Below are 19047 nucleotides of genomic sequence, written 5' to 3' on the forward strand. Positions count from 1 at the left end.
AAGGGCGTACATTTCCGGTGGAAACCAATGGACGTCTGAGTCCGAAAGTTTGGTTACAAACATAATCAAGGTCCATCCACCATGGCGAGTGGTGCAAGTAAAGTTGTTGTCTGTGACAATGGAACAGGAGTAAGTATGAAACCATTATCATATGCTATTTGGGCAAATTATGATCTTTTTACCATAATTTAATGAAGCCGGAAAACCCGGAAGCGATGGACCTGTCACAAGATTCAAGAAATAGTGTGGAGTTTTCATCCAGATCATTCAGCGTTTTTGACGCCAAAATTCATAAGTCAGTCTGTTGAAAATACATCACAAAATTAATCCTGCACATGCCTTTCGGTTAATTGCTATCGTGGTGCAGCAGTATCGAGTCAAGATAAGTTTCCTAAACGACCCCACCCCCTTTTCTCCATGGATCAACTTGTTTCACTTCCTGATTACTTCAGTGCTTGTATCAGTGTTATCGTGTACAATTTTCCTCATCTTATCAGATTATATGTGGTTTGTTTTCAACATAAATTTACAACACTAACAACAATGAATACCTCTTTTTCTAGGAATACCAAATTGTCATTGATTTCTTCACGAATAGCCTGGTTATCTATATGAGACAAGTTGTGTCAAAAGTTTAAAGGTTATGGGGTTCTTCCAAATAAGTGGAAAGAATTAAAACAGATACTCTTATGGGGATGTAAATTGTTACACTTATCATGCATTGTGAAATTTTAGAAAGTTATGTATCAACATTGTTTAGGCTTGGTCTGTCATCACCATAATCATGATAACATACTCCTGGTTTTCACTTAATGTTAAATGTGTACACCTGCAGCATTTTGAGCTCTCCTGCCAGATTAACTGAGCTGACACACTCAATTACAACTGAAACAGTGTTATCATCATGTAAATGGTTATACACAACTAAATCTACACGTTCATTGTTTGAAGTTGAACATGAAAGTTATTGGGCCCGAGAGCTCCAGATATACTTTGTATCTGTGTAAAGTAGACACACAACCAAAATCACCATGAGCCAATTAGTTTTTGCCTGTGTTTGAATATACTGAATAGTTTTAATAACATTTTCAGCTTGCATTCCAATATTTCTTCACTTACTGATTTAATACAGGTATCAGACCATGCTCACATACATCTTCCCGAGGCAAGAGAGTTAACTGACTATATAAGTCCAGTTTCCACCCTTGCCGAACTAGGCTGGAATTCCTGGGCTCGATCGTAGCGCCACCAGTGGTTATTATGAGTTATGTCTCTTCTAAACCTCTCCTATGGACCAATCCGATTCCATCACTTGCATTTGTTTCAACCAAAATGGCGGCGCCCAGTCAAGACGATGTGATCGATAATCAAGATCGATATTGTGATAAAACAGGTCTTACATCGCGAAGTGCATCAAATCACGTGAGCACCTTGATTACAAACATGAAAAGGGTTGGAAAATATCTGTTGACAAGAAGTTGGCGGTGCACATGCTTTGCAAATCCTGCAATCGACTGAAATCTGCACGACATTTTACGAACCGGATTTCGATTTCGTTGAGAGATTTTGATTGGACTATGCATAGACTCGTTAGTCCAGCCAAATGTAACTCCATTACACCAGTCTAGTTCGGCAAGGGTATAAAATGAACTTTTATAGTCAGTTAACGCACTTGCCTCGGGAAGATGGCTCACATAATGCACAAACCTTTCACATTTTCTAGCTTATATAGAACTTTTGTCATGTTGCTGTGTGATCTTGAATACATCAAACCACAATATTTCTTGTGTAACTTAGGGTATTTGAATCAAGGAACCATCGGAATCTCCTGTCCTTATTAGGGTTATGATGAGGAAGGACAAGTTTGGGTTGAACTCAAAAGTTACTGTTATAGACCAAAACATAAATGATACTTGTGCTTAATTTTCTTTATTTTGTTTTCAGTTTGTCAAGTGTGGATTTGCAGGTCAAAACTTCCCAGAGCACATATTTCCATCACTTGTTGGTAGACCTATCATTAGATCCACAGCAAAGATTGGTAACATTGAAGTCAAGGTTTGTAACATCCATAATATGATGATATAGTTTATAGTTGAGACTTGTAGATAAAGCTGCATGAAGATGAAGGTTTGTACTGTCACATCAATGGCATGTGGCTCTTATGCTTATATGGTGTTGACATTTGGACATGTTTTGTTTAGATATTGTGGAGTTGTTATTGGAATGTTTGAATTAAATGAAATTGCTTCATATACTTCATATACTACTCAAAAGAAGTGGGGCAGTCAGGTAGCCATGTGGTTAAAGCGTTTACTCGTCATGCTGAAGACCCGGGTTTGATTCCAGACAAGGGTACCATGCCTGAAGCCCATTTGCCGTGATATTGCTGGAATATAGCTAAAAGTGGCATAAACCAAACTTCCTCACTCAAAAGAAGTTTAAAAACACCTGATTCTTTCATATTACTATGGTTAATATCATAGCATGACAGATTAACTATAGTAATATGAAAGAATTGGGTGTTTGTTTGGAAAACATTACAATATACAAATAGACATTACTAAGTACCTCTGATATGTTAATGTAACAAATGTGTTATTCTGTACAATTTCACTGGAAAACATACCGTTCAATTTATTTGGGGTTCACTGTTCCTTATTTCAAGGGATTCATTTCATTAACAAACTTTGTGATTATTTGGCTTTAATCCATTTTAAAATTGGTTTCTACATACCATCCCCATGGGGATGTGGCGTTGAATAGGTCCCCAGCAATCTTTGCTGGTTGCTGGTCACAAGAGGTGACTTTATAGATTGGGTGACGGCTTGTTGACCAGTTTGATGAGGTATCATTCTACCCAGACAGTGTGGATCAATGCGCACTGTATCAATCAGTAGAACGTCTAGTACAGACTTGATTATTTACAGGCCGTCGTCATAAAGCTGAGATATTGCTGAGTGCGGCGATAAACAACACGCTCACACACACACGCCAAGCCTTTTGTGTCCCGGTTCATCTGACAATGCAAAATCAACTCACTTACAATGTGAATTGCATTGACTAAAAAGACATTTTTATTTTCATGGCTTTTTCAGGATTTGATGGTAGGAGATGAAGCCAGTGCCTTGCGGTCGATGTTGGAGGTGAATTACCCCATGGAGAATGGTGTTGTTCGAAACTGGGATGATATGATTCATTTATATGACTATACCTTTGGTAAGGAGAAACTAAACCTGAACACCAAAGACTGTCGCATCTTGTTGACAGAACCTCCAATGAATCCAATGAAGAATAGAGAAAAAATGATTGAAGTAAGTGATTTAGCATGTTATGTTATTGTAAGGGATGCTGTAACAATGTGTTTTCTGTGCAGTCGGCTTCTTTCAAAGATGTAAGCGTAATGGTTGCTATGTTGAAAAAGAGCCTGTATATTTGTGAACTTTTCAGAATGACTGAATATTACACTGTTTTCCCATTTTTGAAATGAAAAACTTCAGCATTGAGTTGGCTACTTTTTATTGGTTTCTCGGACTACTAGTTATCTTAAAATATAGCTTTGGCTCTTAAATTCTTCATCATGTAATAGATTTTCCTTGTTAATTAGTATATATATACATAGTTTTATCTGAGGACAGAAGAAAGAAAAATAGTCACAATAAGATTCACTGACACACAATTGTATTTGATCGTCCACCAACTTTTCTGTTGTAATATTCTTGGAATATCCCAAACTCGATAACCATGATTTATTTACATAGAGAATTAATTTGCACTTCTTGGAAACACCTGATCGTTATGCATTAGACGATATGATGCCATGTGCTTTCTTTCTTCCCGAGTGTTAGGACCCAAACAACTGTGAATAAGACTTTGATGTTATTTTCAGACAATGTTCGAGAGGTACCAGTTTCACAGCGTGCACATAGCAATCCAGGCTGTGTTGACACTGTATGCACAAGGTAAGTTCTTATTCCATCGCGTCTAAAGCGCCGTAATTCACTACGGTGACTTCCATCCCTTGGGCATGCCATAAACCTCTGATTGTGGGTTCGAATCCCAGTTTGCCCCCATTATGTTTCTCATCACCATACCCGTGCTAATGGGTTTGACCAAAGTGGTGAGACCTGAATTACTTCAAGCTTTCCTCCCAAATCCACCTGTCACATGCAGTGATATAACTGGAATACTGCTTAAGGCAGCATTAAACCCAACTGACTCCCTCACTCCCTCTTATTCCACATTCTAACAAGACTTTAAGGCATTTAGAAGTTGGAAGAACATAAAGACATGGAACTTTAACGAATGACAACTACTTTGTTTGCAAGGGTATTTCAGGGCAACTACTTGTCTTTCATCAGGTGAATACTGAGTAAGCATATTGAATTAATATAGATATATATTCATGCTGATATATTTACCGTGAAGATGAGGGTTAGAATAGGTCTTCAGCAACCCATGGTTGCCATAAAAGGCGACTATGCTAGTAAGAGGCAACCAACAGGATTGACTGCTGCTACGTTAAACAACAAACACAATCACACCAGGGATTTGCTCTTGCATTAATCATTTTCTACTGATACATAATTGATACTCTGCAAAGCATTGTTAAATCCAGCTCACTTGTTTGAGTCTGATCACTTTTTCAAACATGGAAAGAGTCTCATCACTTTTTCAAACATGGAAATTGTGTATAAGTTATATGCCTATGTTGGCGATATACTGTTGCCAGTGTTGGTTAAGTTTTGAATTTGATGAAAAAAAGACATTCGAGACTTAAAACCCTTGCCTGTAAGGATGACCTCTGTCGCTCAGGACATTCTCTGACTGCAGCAACCTCTAAGAAGTACTGAACAGGCCCCCTTGACATTATCCATTAAGGAAGAACATTCTCTGACTTGTTAAGTTACGAATGAATGAATGATTTACTGAAACTTGGATTATATCCAACTTGTCACAGAGATATAAATTATGGATTGGAATGTCATGTTGTAGTTTAACTTCCTTGTACCATGTGTACATAAAACTGGTTGAAAAGGCAATTTGATATTAATCATGTTAATAAGTTTTCGTTATTGATTCAGTCTGGATAGTCCTTGAATAGGAGACCACTTGAGAAGTGTTGTGACTTTACAGGGCTCAATTTAGCTGTATAAAACATGCATTCAGTTATTCACCATGCTAACATCCAAGTTTAAAAGCTACACATGTACTTAAGATAATTTTTATTTGGTTTGTATCCTCGTGTGGAATTTAAAAATTGTAAACATGTAAAACACTCATCTGTCATAATGCACACAGTTTAATACATTTGCTCTTTAATCAGAGAACAACTTCAGAAGAGTTACATGTTCCATTGTGTGTGAAAGTCTTTCTTCCACGCATTATCAGAAGTGATGACATTTTTCCTTAATGTACCATGTTATGGCCTGTAAGGATGACATCTTTAGCTCAGGACAATCTCTGACTGCAGCAACCTCTAAGAAGTACTGAACAGGCACACGCTCCATTTTGTTTACATTTATGTTGGGAAGGAGTTGACTGTCTTCTTTAGACTTGTTTGTTTGAAAGGAGGATGAGTGACTTCACTGAGAGCAGGTGGGACTGCGAGGCAGAAGATTGAATCAGAGCCTTAAGTTGTCTTGTTATAAATAAATACTTCCTTGGAAATATTTGTTGCAAAAAGCAATTCAAATGGGAATTTGGTGTGGGGGGTACTTGGACAGGGAACAGCTTGGGCTGTTAGCTGTAACCTTGCACATTTGCTTTACAGTACTTTCGGGAGTGGCTTGAAGCATTGTAGAGTCTAATCTTCATTTCAGAAAGTTTAATACCCGGGGATCTCATTTGAGACAAACACTAGTACTTCAACTTAACCAGAGACCTGTACAATAGTTACCTTATCTACAAAGCTTGTTGAAACTCTCCAACTGTGAACCACCTCTTATGCATCAAAACATGTACCAGTGAATCTGCCCTGATAGTATTTCTTGGTCAGGACCATACCCATGTGTATGGGTTCCACCAATGTGGTAAATGTTTAGAACTGCATCACTTCAGGCTTACATCCCACATCAAGATAACATGCTGTTATTCTGAAATATTGTTCTAAGTAGCTTTAAGCCCAAATCCCACTCACTCACAAGTTTCTTTACATAGTTTGACTTTATGGAGTGCTAAAGCCTGTGAGGATGACCTCTCGCTCAGTACAATCTCTGACTGCAGCAACCTCTAAGAAGTACTGAACAGGCACCTTGTCCTTAACATTATTCCTTATCCCTTTTAACACTGCAGGCCGGTTATCCGGCCAAGAAGCATTGAGTCCCCAGACACCGTAGGCCGGTTATCCAGCCAAGCCGTAGTCACGTCAAAACAGTATATATTTTTATGGACCTACCTGTGATATCATTCATTTATTAAATCTATCACATTTCACAATGTCTGAAATACGTATTCCATTTCAATTTATCATTTTTTATCGATAAATTAAAAAATTATTCACTATTTCCTGCGATGTTATTGAAAATAAGATTCTCGGACAGACATTTCGACAACGGGTCCACATCGAACATGTCAAAGAGCAAAATAAAGACGTTTTAAACAAATCTTTAAATATATTATACAAAGTAATAAATAAAATCAACAAAAATATATCTAAAAGTAATCTAACTTACATCTAAGTTATTATTTCCATCTTTTCGTGCGATCGCATTCGCATTTCCAGCGATGTGTCATATGCCATTCTTCAAACGTGCTTTTCATACGAAGCCTCGAAAACGGGGGTATTTCTTCATGTTACTGAGCGGACAGCTGCTGTTATCGGGAAATGGGTGATGATATAGATACTGTTTATAATTTTTTTAAAATGATTTTCAATCACGTAAACAATGAAAATAAAACAGAAATAGATAAGTGGATTTTATGAAATCTTATATTTGCCGAAAATAGTCAAGTTTTCGCTTCCTTGGTCCCTAATCTGGACGATAACGTGTTAGCTTACATTTTTTATTTACAACAAACTTAAATAAGTTGTAAATGCATTATTTTAAATAATGTGAAAAACAATAACTTTCATATTTATAAACCATAGGATCAGACCTTTCAAATGGTGTATAACATGTAGTAGCAAATATATTTTACAAGCAGATATTTTCTTTGATAAATGTTGGCTTCATCTATCACACAAGAGTCTCTGGGAACTCGGTGTCCCAGCAGTAAACACTTCTGGTTGACTGGTGTTGAAAGAGTTAAGGAAGAAAATTCTTTGACGTGTTAAGAAATGTAAAAATTAATGATTTACGTCATGTTGTCTTTAACTTCCTTGTACATAAAACTGGGTGAAAAAGGCAATTTAATGTTTTAGTCCCATCTTCCCGAGGCAAAGGAGTTAACTGACTATAAAAGTCCAGTTTCCAGCCAACCTTCCTTGGCTTGAATTCCAGAGTTACAGTTACAGTATGGACAGATATTTTCCAATTTTTTTTCATGTTTTTCTTCATGGTGCTAAAATGATTTGATGCACTTAGCACTGCTTAGTGAAGTAAACCCCGTTTTATCACAATATAGATCTTGATTATTGATTATATTGTCTTGCCTGGTCACCGCCAAGCAAATGCAAGTGATATGACTGGTGGAATTTGATTGGTCAATAGGAGGGAGGGACCTTTCTCATAATAACCGATCAGGCACAAAATTCCAACATAGTTCGGCAAGGGTGGAAACTGGACTTTTATAGTCAGTTTAGCACCCTTACCACGGTAAGATGGGATTGTCCTTGAATATGCAACCACTTGAGCAATATCTTGGCTGTATCCTGACATATTGTCTTCACAGTTGGTTAGAGAGTGTTTTTGAAAAACTGTAGATTACTCCATGGAGTGTGACCTTTCCTTCAAATCTTGTTCCTTTATGTATCATATTATGGCCTGTAAGGATGACACCTCTAGCTCAGGACATTCTCTGACTGCAGCAACCTCTAAGAAGTACTGAACAGGCACATATTTGAAGGAAGTAAAGTGAAAAAAATGATGGCAAATTCTTTTGCAAATTTTTCGTTTGGGGGATCATTTCATTTGTTTTGTTGTTGTCTGTTTTATGCTGTTTCCGGTTTTCAAATTTAATTTTGGTCAAGCTTTTGTGATTAAGTTTGCTCTAAAGTATTAAAATCTGTCAAGTTAAGTTGATTTTACTTGCACTTTCTTAGAGACAGTACTCTCGTTTGGGGGAATTGTGAATGATGTTTCCTTACCTTGCATCGGTCATTCCAGGTTTGTTGACGGGTGTGGTGGTGGACTCTGGAGATGGTGTCACACACATCTGCCCCGTGTACGAGGGATTCGCTCTTCCACATCTCACCAGGCGCTTGGACATAGCTGGGAGAGACATCACTAAATATCTCATCAAGGTTGGTGCAGTTTTTTATGTTTCAGTGTCATTAACCCTTTGCATGCCTAGTACTCGGTCTCATTTAACATACTTACATTAAGACAAAATCTCAGATATAGGAAAATACAGCTTTGAAAAATAGCTTACTTTTGACAATTGAGGTTTTTATCCCCAGTTTGCCTGCCACTGGCACTAACATAGCCCTGATCATGCTACATATTACATGCAGAGCTCCAGATAACCTTTCGAACAGTTGAGTTTTTACTCCATGGTTTCTATTTTAATTGGGTTATCACATTTTTCATTGGGTTACCAAATTTTTTCACTCATCTATTCATCACTCTATTGGGTTTTTCCCAAAATTAGTGAACATTTTAAGATTTAAAAAAAATGAAATATTGTTTAAGATGTATATAACTGTTCTAAATATATAGGCTTGACTCGGAAAGTAAATGAGCTCGTAATTGTGTTTTGGAAATTAGCTCTTTTGTACGTATCCTGAAAAGGCTTCATTGGGTATTTACGCGAGCTGTTTTTATACATTTGAGTTTTTCATTTAATGCATGCATTCCTGTATGCAAGTTAATTTTAAGAAATTGGATTTTGAATATTTTTGGGGGGTATTTTACGCAAATACGCTGCTATTCTGTAGCTATGTACATGGACAAAGTATTGCATGGAAATCTCTGTTGGAATGGGTCCTCATTTCTTGTCTTAAGAGGTGACTAAATGAATCATAATTGTAGCTCATTATGTCAATACCAGTATTTCACAGGGATTTATCTAGACCTGCTTAGAAACTGATATTCACCAGCAAATCTGAAGTAAATGTCAGTAAAAATTTCCATAGTCATGTTATATGTAACCAATAACTTAAACTAAGTTTATGGCTTTGTAGATAAAACCTGTATTTCTCTGATAACAGGACCAATAAAGTAGAAGAGGATTTAATGCTTAGTTTTTTGTTATTCCATTGAATGCAATCTCAAAATCTATTGTTAAAATAGGCCAACCTCTGAATTAAGAAAATAAGAACTTTATAAACTCCCAATTTTCAACAAGATGTTTTTTTCTCCCAATTTGCCTGCTAGGAGCACTAAGTTTACAATATTTGATAAATCCCTGTTATAGATTATTTACACGCTGGTGTCATATTGCTGATTGTTGTGTTAGACAAGAAACACAACTGGAGGATACAGAGATGCTCGTTGCTCTAGTATTGGGTCATGTGTTTCAGCTGCTGCTGCTGCGAGGGTATGCCTTCAACCATTCCGCTGACTTTGAAACAGTACGAATGATGAAGGAAAAGCTATGCTATGTTGCCTATGATATAGAACAAGAACAAAAACTTGCCTTAGAAACAACAGTCCTAGTAGAACCATATGAGGTAAGACTAGCTTGGATTGTTTTCTTTGTTTGTGGTCTTGGTGATAATAGACAGTGTTTGAAATTAAGGGATCTGGGGTCCTTGAGGTTTGCTGCTAAAGTATTTCAATCTGGGGACTCCCTAAATTTGTATATACTACTCAGAAAAAGTTAATGATCATTTCCATATTACTTTATTATACCCCCAGACATAATGACTGTAGTTATACAAATGTTCTGTCCGTCCGTCCGAAAACTTTGTCCTCACGATTTCTCTTAAACTTTTCAGTGGATTCATCTTAAACTTAGTACATATAATCTGTGTCATATGGAGGGGTGCAGTCATAAGAAAAAAAATGTTTTTATTAATTTTCCATTTTTTTATGAATTTTTCAAACCCTAACGTCTGTCCGAAAACTTTGTCCGCTCGATTTCTCTTAAACTATTAAGTGGATTCATCTCAAACTTAGTACATATAATCTGTGTCATATGGAGGGGTGCAGTCAAAAGAAAAAAAAATTAAAATTAATTTTCCATTTTTTTAATGAATTTTTCAAACCCTAACTCTATCCTAGCTATTTAATTTGAAACAACTGACACACACTAGGCAGGTAGGGGGTATTAGTGAGCCACGCTCACTTTTTTTCTTGTTTAATCCGTCATGCCATGACAGATTTACTATAGTCAAATGATAAATTGGGTGTTCTGTATCTTCTTTTGAGTACTATATTTCAGCATTGTGTTTATAACAGGACCCTTGCTTGATATTTAAGACTGCTATGGATAAAGTATTTGGGTTCCAGATTGACCTGCTTGGTGTCTACAGGCAGGCCACATGTTGCACAGTTTCATTATGTCATAGCATTGTTCACCTCTCAAGCCCAGCTTTAGTTGAGAGAGGTGATGTCCTTATTTGAAACAAAACTCAGCGATTGAAGAAATCATGAATAGAAATGTTATTTAGGTAAATGTACATGTCAAAATTCAGTTAGTTTTGAAGATGCAAACATACATAATGTTTCGGCCCATGGAACTTACAGCATGTCCATTTTCAATTTGTTGTTCACCTGACTGAAAGTGCCGATTTGTGCATCCATGTATGAGTTGCGTGTGTAAGGGATGCAGGATGTCGTGTCCGGCGAGACCTTCGTGTAGCAGTAACAGGGAAGTGAAGACCTTTTTGCTTTCACTGTACCCAGTGGAGCATGAGGAAATATGTATAATGTATGTCTGTCTGTCAACAGCTGTTTAAGAGTTTAGGTTCGAGGGACAGGCTTTCTGTTCTTCCGTTAGTTGATGTTTCACGTTGATAGCAGGGCCTCACTACAGCCTCAGTCAAAGGATGCAGGAAGTAATTTGCCTGATTTTCCTGTTGCAAAAGAACAATGAAACTTGTGGACACATTTGTAAATAATGGAAGTTTGAAAGCTACAGTTGTTATCTATGGTTGTTTGAAGTTGTTTGAAGTTGTTTCTGTAATGGGCTTGAAATGTTTTTGGGACTGGTAATTTATCACGTGTGTGTGTGTGTAGAAAAGTGTGTGTGTGTGTGTGTTGTGTGTTGCGTGTTGCGTTTGTTGAAATAAATATAGAGTCCTAAGAACAATTCTTCTCTTTTCCCCTCTCTCCTTTAATAAACAGGGGGCACGATTTGTGCAGATTTGCATCCCTTGGACACGCCAGAAACCTATGATTGTGGGTTCGAATCCCGGTTCGCCCCGATTATGTTTCTAGGTTTGCCATTACCAAACCGTGCTCGTGGGTTTCACCGAAGCGGTAAATGTCTGAGACCTGAATCACTTCGGGCTTTCCTCCCACATGAAGCTGACACGCCGAGATATAACTGGAAAACTGTTAAAAGCGGCAACTCACTCACTCACTCACTCACTCACTCACCTATAATAAATAACTACTCCCCTAGCTTAGTATGTCCTTAAGAGTGGACTAGTGGGAATTGTCTCTCTTGTCATCTTTTTCAGAAGATTGTACATGTTCTTACATGCACCATCATCAGATTAGCTGACTCCATCAAACAACATTTTCCTAAACTAGTGGCTGAAGTTGCAGACTGGGTCATACAATATTGTTTTAAGCTTCTTTTGAAAAGCTGTTAATGAGTCTGAATGTTTTGCATTGGTAATCTGGTCATCCCAGCGTTTTCAGCCCCTGCTTTGCGCCAAGTTAGTCGAGGAGTAACTCTGTATGACAGGTATTAAATTCTGTTGTCTGTTTAGCCTGTGAGGATGACCTCTGTCGCTCAGGACATTCTATGACTGCAGCAACCTCTAAGAAGTACTGAACAGGCACTCTTGACATTGTCCTTGAAGGATAAAAAATTCTGTTTCACCTGTTAGGATATGGAAAGAAATGTTTTATGAATACTTGTTATATTTCAATCTTGTCACTAAAATCAAAATAATGGATTTTGTATTTAACTTCCTTGTACTTAAAAACTGGTTGAAAAAGGCAGTTGAATGAGTTTTAGTTGTTGATTGTGTATGGATAGTCCTTGAATAGGGGACCACTTGAGAAATGTCTTGGCTGTATCCTGGCATATTTTTTTACAAAACGCTAAGGTAATGCTAGATTACTCATAGGAGTTGGATCATTCTTCCAGAGGTACCATCATATGTTGCGTGAATCACTGCTAAACCCCATTCCCTAATTCACCATGCTATCTCTCTCAAGGTTAAAACATACACAAGTCCTTAACATATTTTTTATTTCGTTGGTACCCCCACATGTTGAATGAAATATTTTTAGGCTCTGTCATCATGCTTACAGTATTGAACATTTGCCCTTCAACCAAAGACAAACATCAGTTCACGTACAATTACCATGGGACAAGTTTCCTTTTTCAGATTGTAAGTCGGCTAGTAAAGATCAGGGTTAGAATAGGTCTTCAGCAACCAACGCTTGCTGTATAAGGCGACTTTGCTTGTCGTAAAAGGCGACTAACGGGATCGGGTGGTCAGGTTCACCGACTTGGTTGATGCATGTCATTGCATATATCCCAATTACGTAATGTCAGTCACTGGATTGTCTAGTCCAGACTCTGTTATTTACAGCTTGCCATCATTTAGCTGGAATATTGCTGAGTGCAGCGTTAAACAAAGTCTATTTCTATTTGTTGTTCCTAGACATTCCCTATTAGTTGGCCTGTAAGGATGACCTCTGTCGCTCAGGACAATCTCTGACTGCAGCAACCTCTAAGAAGTACTGAACAGGCACCTAATCTTTGACAGTATCCATTAAAGAAGAAATTTCGTATTGGTTGAATGGATGATAATAATATCCAAGGTGGCATAAAAAACCCATCTCCTTGATTCCTTCTCTTATTTTTCAGCTCTATATCTGCACATTGGGGATTGATTGTCTGTGGTGTTAACTTCCCAATTAATCAGATACACATGCAAGGACACCTGGTAGACATATTTACAGTTTTCAATATGAAGCATGAAAGTTTAGTGATCCTTCTCATGGCCCTAATGTTTAAAGTCAAAAACTTGATTCAACAAAATGATCTTAGCGGTGTGACTGCTGTAAGTCTATGTTGAAGTAAGGGAGTTACGATCATCTTAGCACTGTGACTGCTGTAAGTCTATGTTGAAGTAAGGGAGTTACGATCATCTTAGCGCTGTGACTGCTGTAAGTCTAAGTTGAAGTAAGGGAGTTACAATCATCTTAGCCCTGTGACTGCTGTAAGTAAGTCTATGTTAAAGTAAGGATTACGATCATCTTAGCGCTATGACTGCTGTAAGTCTATGTTGAAGTAAGGGAGTTACAATCATCTTAGCACTGTGACTGCTGTAAGTCTATGTTAAAGTAAGAGAGTTACAATCATCTTAGCGCTTTGACTGCTGTAAGTTCATGTTGAAGTAAGGGATTTACGATCATCTTAGCGCTGTGACTACTGTAAGTCTATGTTAAAGTAAGGGAGTTACAATCATCTTAGCGCTATGTCTGCTGTAAGTAAGTCTATGTTAAAGTAAGGGAGTTATGATCATCTTAGCGCTATGACTGCTGTAAGTCTGTGTTGAAGTAAGGGAGTTCCGATCATCTTAGCGCTGTGACTGCTGTAAGTCTATGTTAAAGTAAGGGAGTTACGATCATCTTAGCACTGTGACTGCTGTAAGTCTATGTTAAAGTAAGGGAGTTATGATCATCTTAGCGCTATGACTGCTGTAAGTCTGTGTTGAAGTAAGGGAGTTCCGATCATCTTAGCGCTGTGACTGCTGTAAGTCTATGTTAAAGTAAGGGAGTTGCGATCATCTTAGTGCTATGACTGCTGTCAGTCTATGTTAAAGTAAGGGAGTTACAATCATCTTAGTGCTATGACTGCTGTAAGCCTATGTTAAAGTAAGGGAGTTGCGATCATCTTAGTGCTAAGATCTCATTGTGGAACTAGAACCAGGATTCCACTTAATTTCAAACACTGCTTCAATCTGTGAATTTAGCTACTAGAATCCAGAGCGAAGTAAAATTCTGTTCTGTCTAGTAAACTCAGCTAATAAGTCGACATGATAACACTAAAATGTATTTAGAATAATCCTATGGACCAAGATGCTGATAGTAGACTTGGAACGTTTTTTGGTGCAGACTGTTGCTTTTACAACTGAAGTTGTGTTCTTCAGCTACCTGATGGTCGAATAATTAAAGTGGGAGGAGAGAGGTTTGGAGCTGCTGAAGCGTTGTTCCAGCCCCACTTGATCAACGTGGAGAACGTGGGTGTAGCTGAGTTACTCTTCAACACCATCAATGCAGCAGACATTGACACTCGCCCCGAGTTCTACAAACACATCGTCCTCTCTGGAGGATCCACAATGTACCCAGGTCTTCCAAGTCGACTCGAGAGAGAAATCAAACAGCTGTACTTGGAGAGGGTTCTTAAAGGAGATGTAGACAAGTTATCAGTAAGTTGAAGAAAAATCCTCCTTTGGAATGAAGGAGTGGGTGTTGGGGTGTCACAAAATGCCTGGGCATGCCAGAAACCTATGATTGTGGGTTCGAATCCCGGTTTGCCCCGATTATGTTTCTAGGTTTGTCAGCACCATACCCGTGCTTGTAGGTTTCACCGAAGTGGTAAACGTCTGAGACCTGCATCACTTTGGGCTTTCCTCCCACATTAAGCTGACACGCCGTGATATTACGTGAATACTGTTAAAAGCAGCGTGAAACCCAACTCACTCACTAACTCACTCACTCACTCACTCACTCACAAAATGCCTACCTAACAGTATGATGCATTTCAACAGCTGTGTGTTGAACTTACATGTTTGGTAAATTTTGCCGCATTCTTATTACAATCAGATTTATCATTTTGTTCTTTGGCAGGTTGAAACGTTATGCTAGCACAAGTAGTAATATGGCTTTTGCAAGACTTTGTAAATGTTAAATGTTGCTGTTTTCAATCATGAATTTATACTTGAGTAGGCTTGTCATGAATCATATTGTCAGGTGTACATTTGTGATGCAGAGATGTTTTAAGTAAAAATGTATAAAAATTTGTTTTTATTGATTATTGATTCATCTGTAGTGGGCAAAATATGTTCAAAAACTTGACATTTATGGTGTGGAAAACATCATATATCAGGAATTTTTTTTAAAGTATGCAGATTAATAAAAAGGTATATGGGAATCACAGATTCTCTCATGATTGATGGGGGCGAGGTTAACGCTGCTCAGGTGATAGTGTGAGAAAGTTCGACTTTTCATTTCCAGAAATTCAAGATCAGGATAGAAGATCCGCCCCGGAGGAAGCACATGGTATTCTTGGGAGGCTCGGTTCTGGCTGACATCATGCGGGATAAGAACGACTTCTGGTTATCAAGGCAGGAATACGAAGAACAGGGACTCAAGGTGCTTGACAAACTTCTCAAACCGACGAAGAGTTAGCTCCCTTTGACCACATCACAAACTGTAGACCAACTTGTATTTTCCTCCACTGTCAACCTTGAGTAACGTCAGCGTACGTTGATTAAAGTCTCATTTCTTCAGTCTTATTAGCTGCATTTACCATTAAGCTTGGGCACTGTATCCTAATTGAAGTAACAAAACACTATTGAAATGAACAAAATGAATCCAATCCAATTTCCTATTGAAGCTACCTGCTTTTTATTCTGCAATGTTTGATTAATTTAATTCATGCCGGTTTCTTGTTTTGTTAGCTTCTGCAACAATCCAAAAATGTATCAGTGAGGTTTGGATGGATTTGACACCAATGAACAAAGGCTAGTGATATCAACGGTGTCTAACACTAGGATTTGCCATTATTTAAAATGCTATGATTCTGTGCTTAAGTGATTCGACATGATTATGTTGCTTGTGCACAAACTAACAAGTTTTGTATAATCAATACAAAAGTGCTGTATGTGTTTTGTCCATAAGAATATATTTTTATTACCTAAAGTGTATAGACTTCATTTATCATTTAGTTAATGTTGAACTTATTTTTTCTGTACAGTATGCGTCTGGTATGTTATTTTGTTATGGAAGTTGTTTGGTCTTGAATCCAGTTCAATATTGCCGGAGATAACTGATTATGCTGCGCGGGCGCAAAGACAAAAGTCCCTCAAATTATTGACTACTTTGGCCTTTTATATGAATTGTGACTATTCAATATTTCATCTTTTGAGTTATTAATCATGGGATAGGTGAATGTTATGGAGAAACCGCCTCGGTATTGAAGGTGTTCACTACAAATATTTAACTGAGATTGAGCTCATTCAACTAGTGGTTTGAAAAAAATGACTTTCATAGCAAATGCTTAATTTCCTGGTTAGAAGAAGAAAGAAAAGTCCAAGAATTGTGTGGTTCAACGTAATCCTCGATTAACTTGATATGTATGAGCGTAACAGTTTGATGTGAAGAGTTGCATCTTTTAGGTGCACCAGAATCCATGATTGTGGGTTTGAATCCCAGATTCAACCCGATTATATTTCTTGGTTTGTCAGCACCATACTCGTGCTGGTGGGTTCCTCCTACATGAAGCTGATATGCCATGATACTCTGAAATACTGTCCAAAGTGTCGTTAATAAAACTCACTCATTCCATTCAAGGCCAGTGGGGGTAGCTCTGTGGTTGGTGTGTTTGCTATGTTTGCAAAACCCTGGGTTCAGATCTTCGTGAACTTTTTTTATCAAGATTTGTATCACATGGTGAACTGGGTATCGAGATATGTATCACTTTGTGAGCTTGGTATCAAGATAAGGGGCACGGGTGGCCCAGTCGTCTATGACTGTGGGTTTGAATCCTGGTTCACCACAATTATGTTTCTAGGTTTGTCAGCACCATACCTGAGCTGTGGGTTTCACCGAAGCGGTAACCATCTGAGACCTGCATCACTTTGGGCTTTCCTCCCACATTAAGCTGACACACTGCGATATATCTGGAATACTGTTAAAAGCGGCGTTAAACACAACACTCTCACTCACACACTGGTATCAAGATATGTATCACATTGTGAACTTGGTATCAAGATCTGTATCACATTGTGAACTTGGTTATCAAGATATGTATCACATTGTGAACTTGGTATCAAGATATGTATCACATTGTGAACTTGGTATCAAGATATGTATCACATTGCAACAAAGTGTTACGTTGCAGCCCTAAACATCCAGTGTATCATATATCCATTCTGTTGTTTATAAGCACCATGGACCCATTTTGTCTCCAGATGTTTTCCTGAGTATATCCTTATGATATAAGTTCTCATTTGTACAGAAGGCTGCACACAAAATCAGCCAAGTAAGTGTGATATTGCTGCTTGTTTCAATTGTCTGACTTTAGCGCCATGTCATTCTAACTGCACTCAAAGTAGGGATATGATGGCGAAGGGATCCATGGTATTTATTAATATAGAATGGAGATGCAATACCCAGGATAATCAAGGCTGCAGACACTTCATCCCTACTGCAATGTTGCTATTTTGCAAAAAGAGGCCAAACCTACTCACTCACTCATCCAATAGGAAATTGCTATGCAGAAAGTCTCAATCATGCTTCTCTCCAGTATTTGACGATACAAAACCAGTTTACCAAGATATTGATGAAAGTACTACAACTGGGAAACAGTGGTCGTGAATGTGTTGACGTTGCCTCGATGATTCCTTCAGATTGTACATAGAACTGATCCTATACATCATTCAGGGATCAATTTTATATACTTTGTGCTACATGCCAATATGTAGTATCCTGTCACATATGTACCATACATTGAATATGCAATAAAACATTTAATCTTTCATTTCTTGTTTTTCTTATTTTCTGTCTTTTGCACCTGATTTTTGTAGAACAGGTCAATGAAATGTGATCGCTATTTCTAGATCATTTGTGAAGTGTTGATTAATTTGCATTAGTATTTTTTGTATTATTTATATGCAATTATATTTCCTCAATCTCACTCTCTGGGGGTGGTGGTTGGGTAGCCTAGTGGTTAAAGCGTTTGCTCGTCATGCCAAAGACCCGGGTTCGAATTCCGACATGGGTACAATGTGTGAAGCCCATTTCTGGTGTCCCCTGCCATGATATTCCTGGAATATTGCTAAAAGCGGCGTAAAACCACACTCACTCTATCTCACACACAGGGGCACGGGTGGCCCAGTCGTCTAAGTCGCCGCCATTCGCTGTGCAGAGTTGCGTTCCTTGGGCACGCCAGAAACCTATGATTGTGGGTTCGAATCCCGGTTCACCCCGATTATGTTTCTAGGTTTGTCAGCACCATACCCGTGCTCTTCGGTTTCACCGAAGTGGTAAACGTCTGAGACCTGCATCACTTTGGGCTTTCCTCCCACATTAAGCTGTCACGCCGCGATATAACTGGAATACTGTTAAAAGCGGCGTTAAACCAAACTCACTCACTCAATCTCACACACACTTATGTCAGATGTAAGAGACTCCATATCCAATTTACCTCTTGGGGATTTTTCTTGACATGATTGGATGATGTTGAAGGTGAAGGTCACTCAGTATGAACAAGATAATTCAGACTGGTACCGCTTCTTTGGTCAAGTGGATAGAACATCTGCCTGGTGAGCAGAGGTAGTGGTTCGATCCCCTGGCTGTGTCAAACCAAAAGATTGTTGTTGCCCTGCCTAGCGCTCGGTATTAGGGAATAAAACAAGGCTAGGCGTTAGTATACTGTGTCTGAGTGGTGTGACTATGTTAAACTGTGGCTTGGGAATTCAGTGGTATAGCACTGTAGTCCGGACTAGTTCAAACAACCACACACACATACGCATGCACATCGCTATATATTTGAGCAATAATCTTGGACAGAATGTTAACCCCATTCACCTGG

At 38.3% G+C, this 19047-nt stretch overlaps 1 protein-coding gene across 1 annotated transcript; it reads left to right on the forward strand.

Annotated features, from left to right (window-relative positions):
• The first annotated feature begins 5 nt into the window (after nucleotides 1-5).
• On the forward strand, nucleotides 6-16533 carry LOC139443160 (actin-related protein 2-A). The gene is made up of 8 exons (XM_071224119.1): nucleotides 6-129; nucleotides 1945-2055; nucleotides 3096-3311; nucleotides 3887-3959; nucleotides 8265-8401; nucleotides 9620-9769; nucleotides 14381-14659; nucleotides 15468-16533. The coding sequence occupies exons 1-8, from the start codon at nucleotides 82-84 to the stop codon at nucleotides 15639-15641; spliced, it is 1188 nt and encodes a 395-aa protein (XP_071080220.1). The 5' UTR covers nucleotides 6-81; the 3' UTR covers nucleotides 15642-16533.
• Nucleotides 16534-19047: the final 2514 nt, after the last annotated feature.

The sequence above is a fragment of the Haliotis cracherodii genome, unplaced genomic scaffold (assembly GCF_022045235.1).
Source record: "Haliotis cracherodii isolate W230 unplaced genomic scaffold, xgHalCrac1.p SCAF_5, whole genome shotgun sequence".
In the NCBI taxonomy this organism is placed as follows: Eukaryota; Metazoa; Mollusca; class Gastropoda; order Lepetellida; family Haliotidae; genus Haliotis; species Haliotis cracherodii.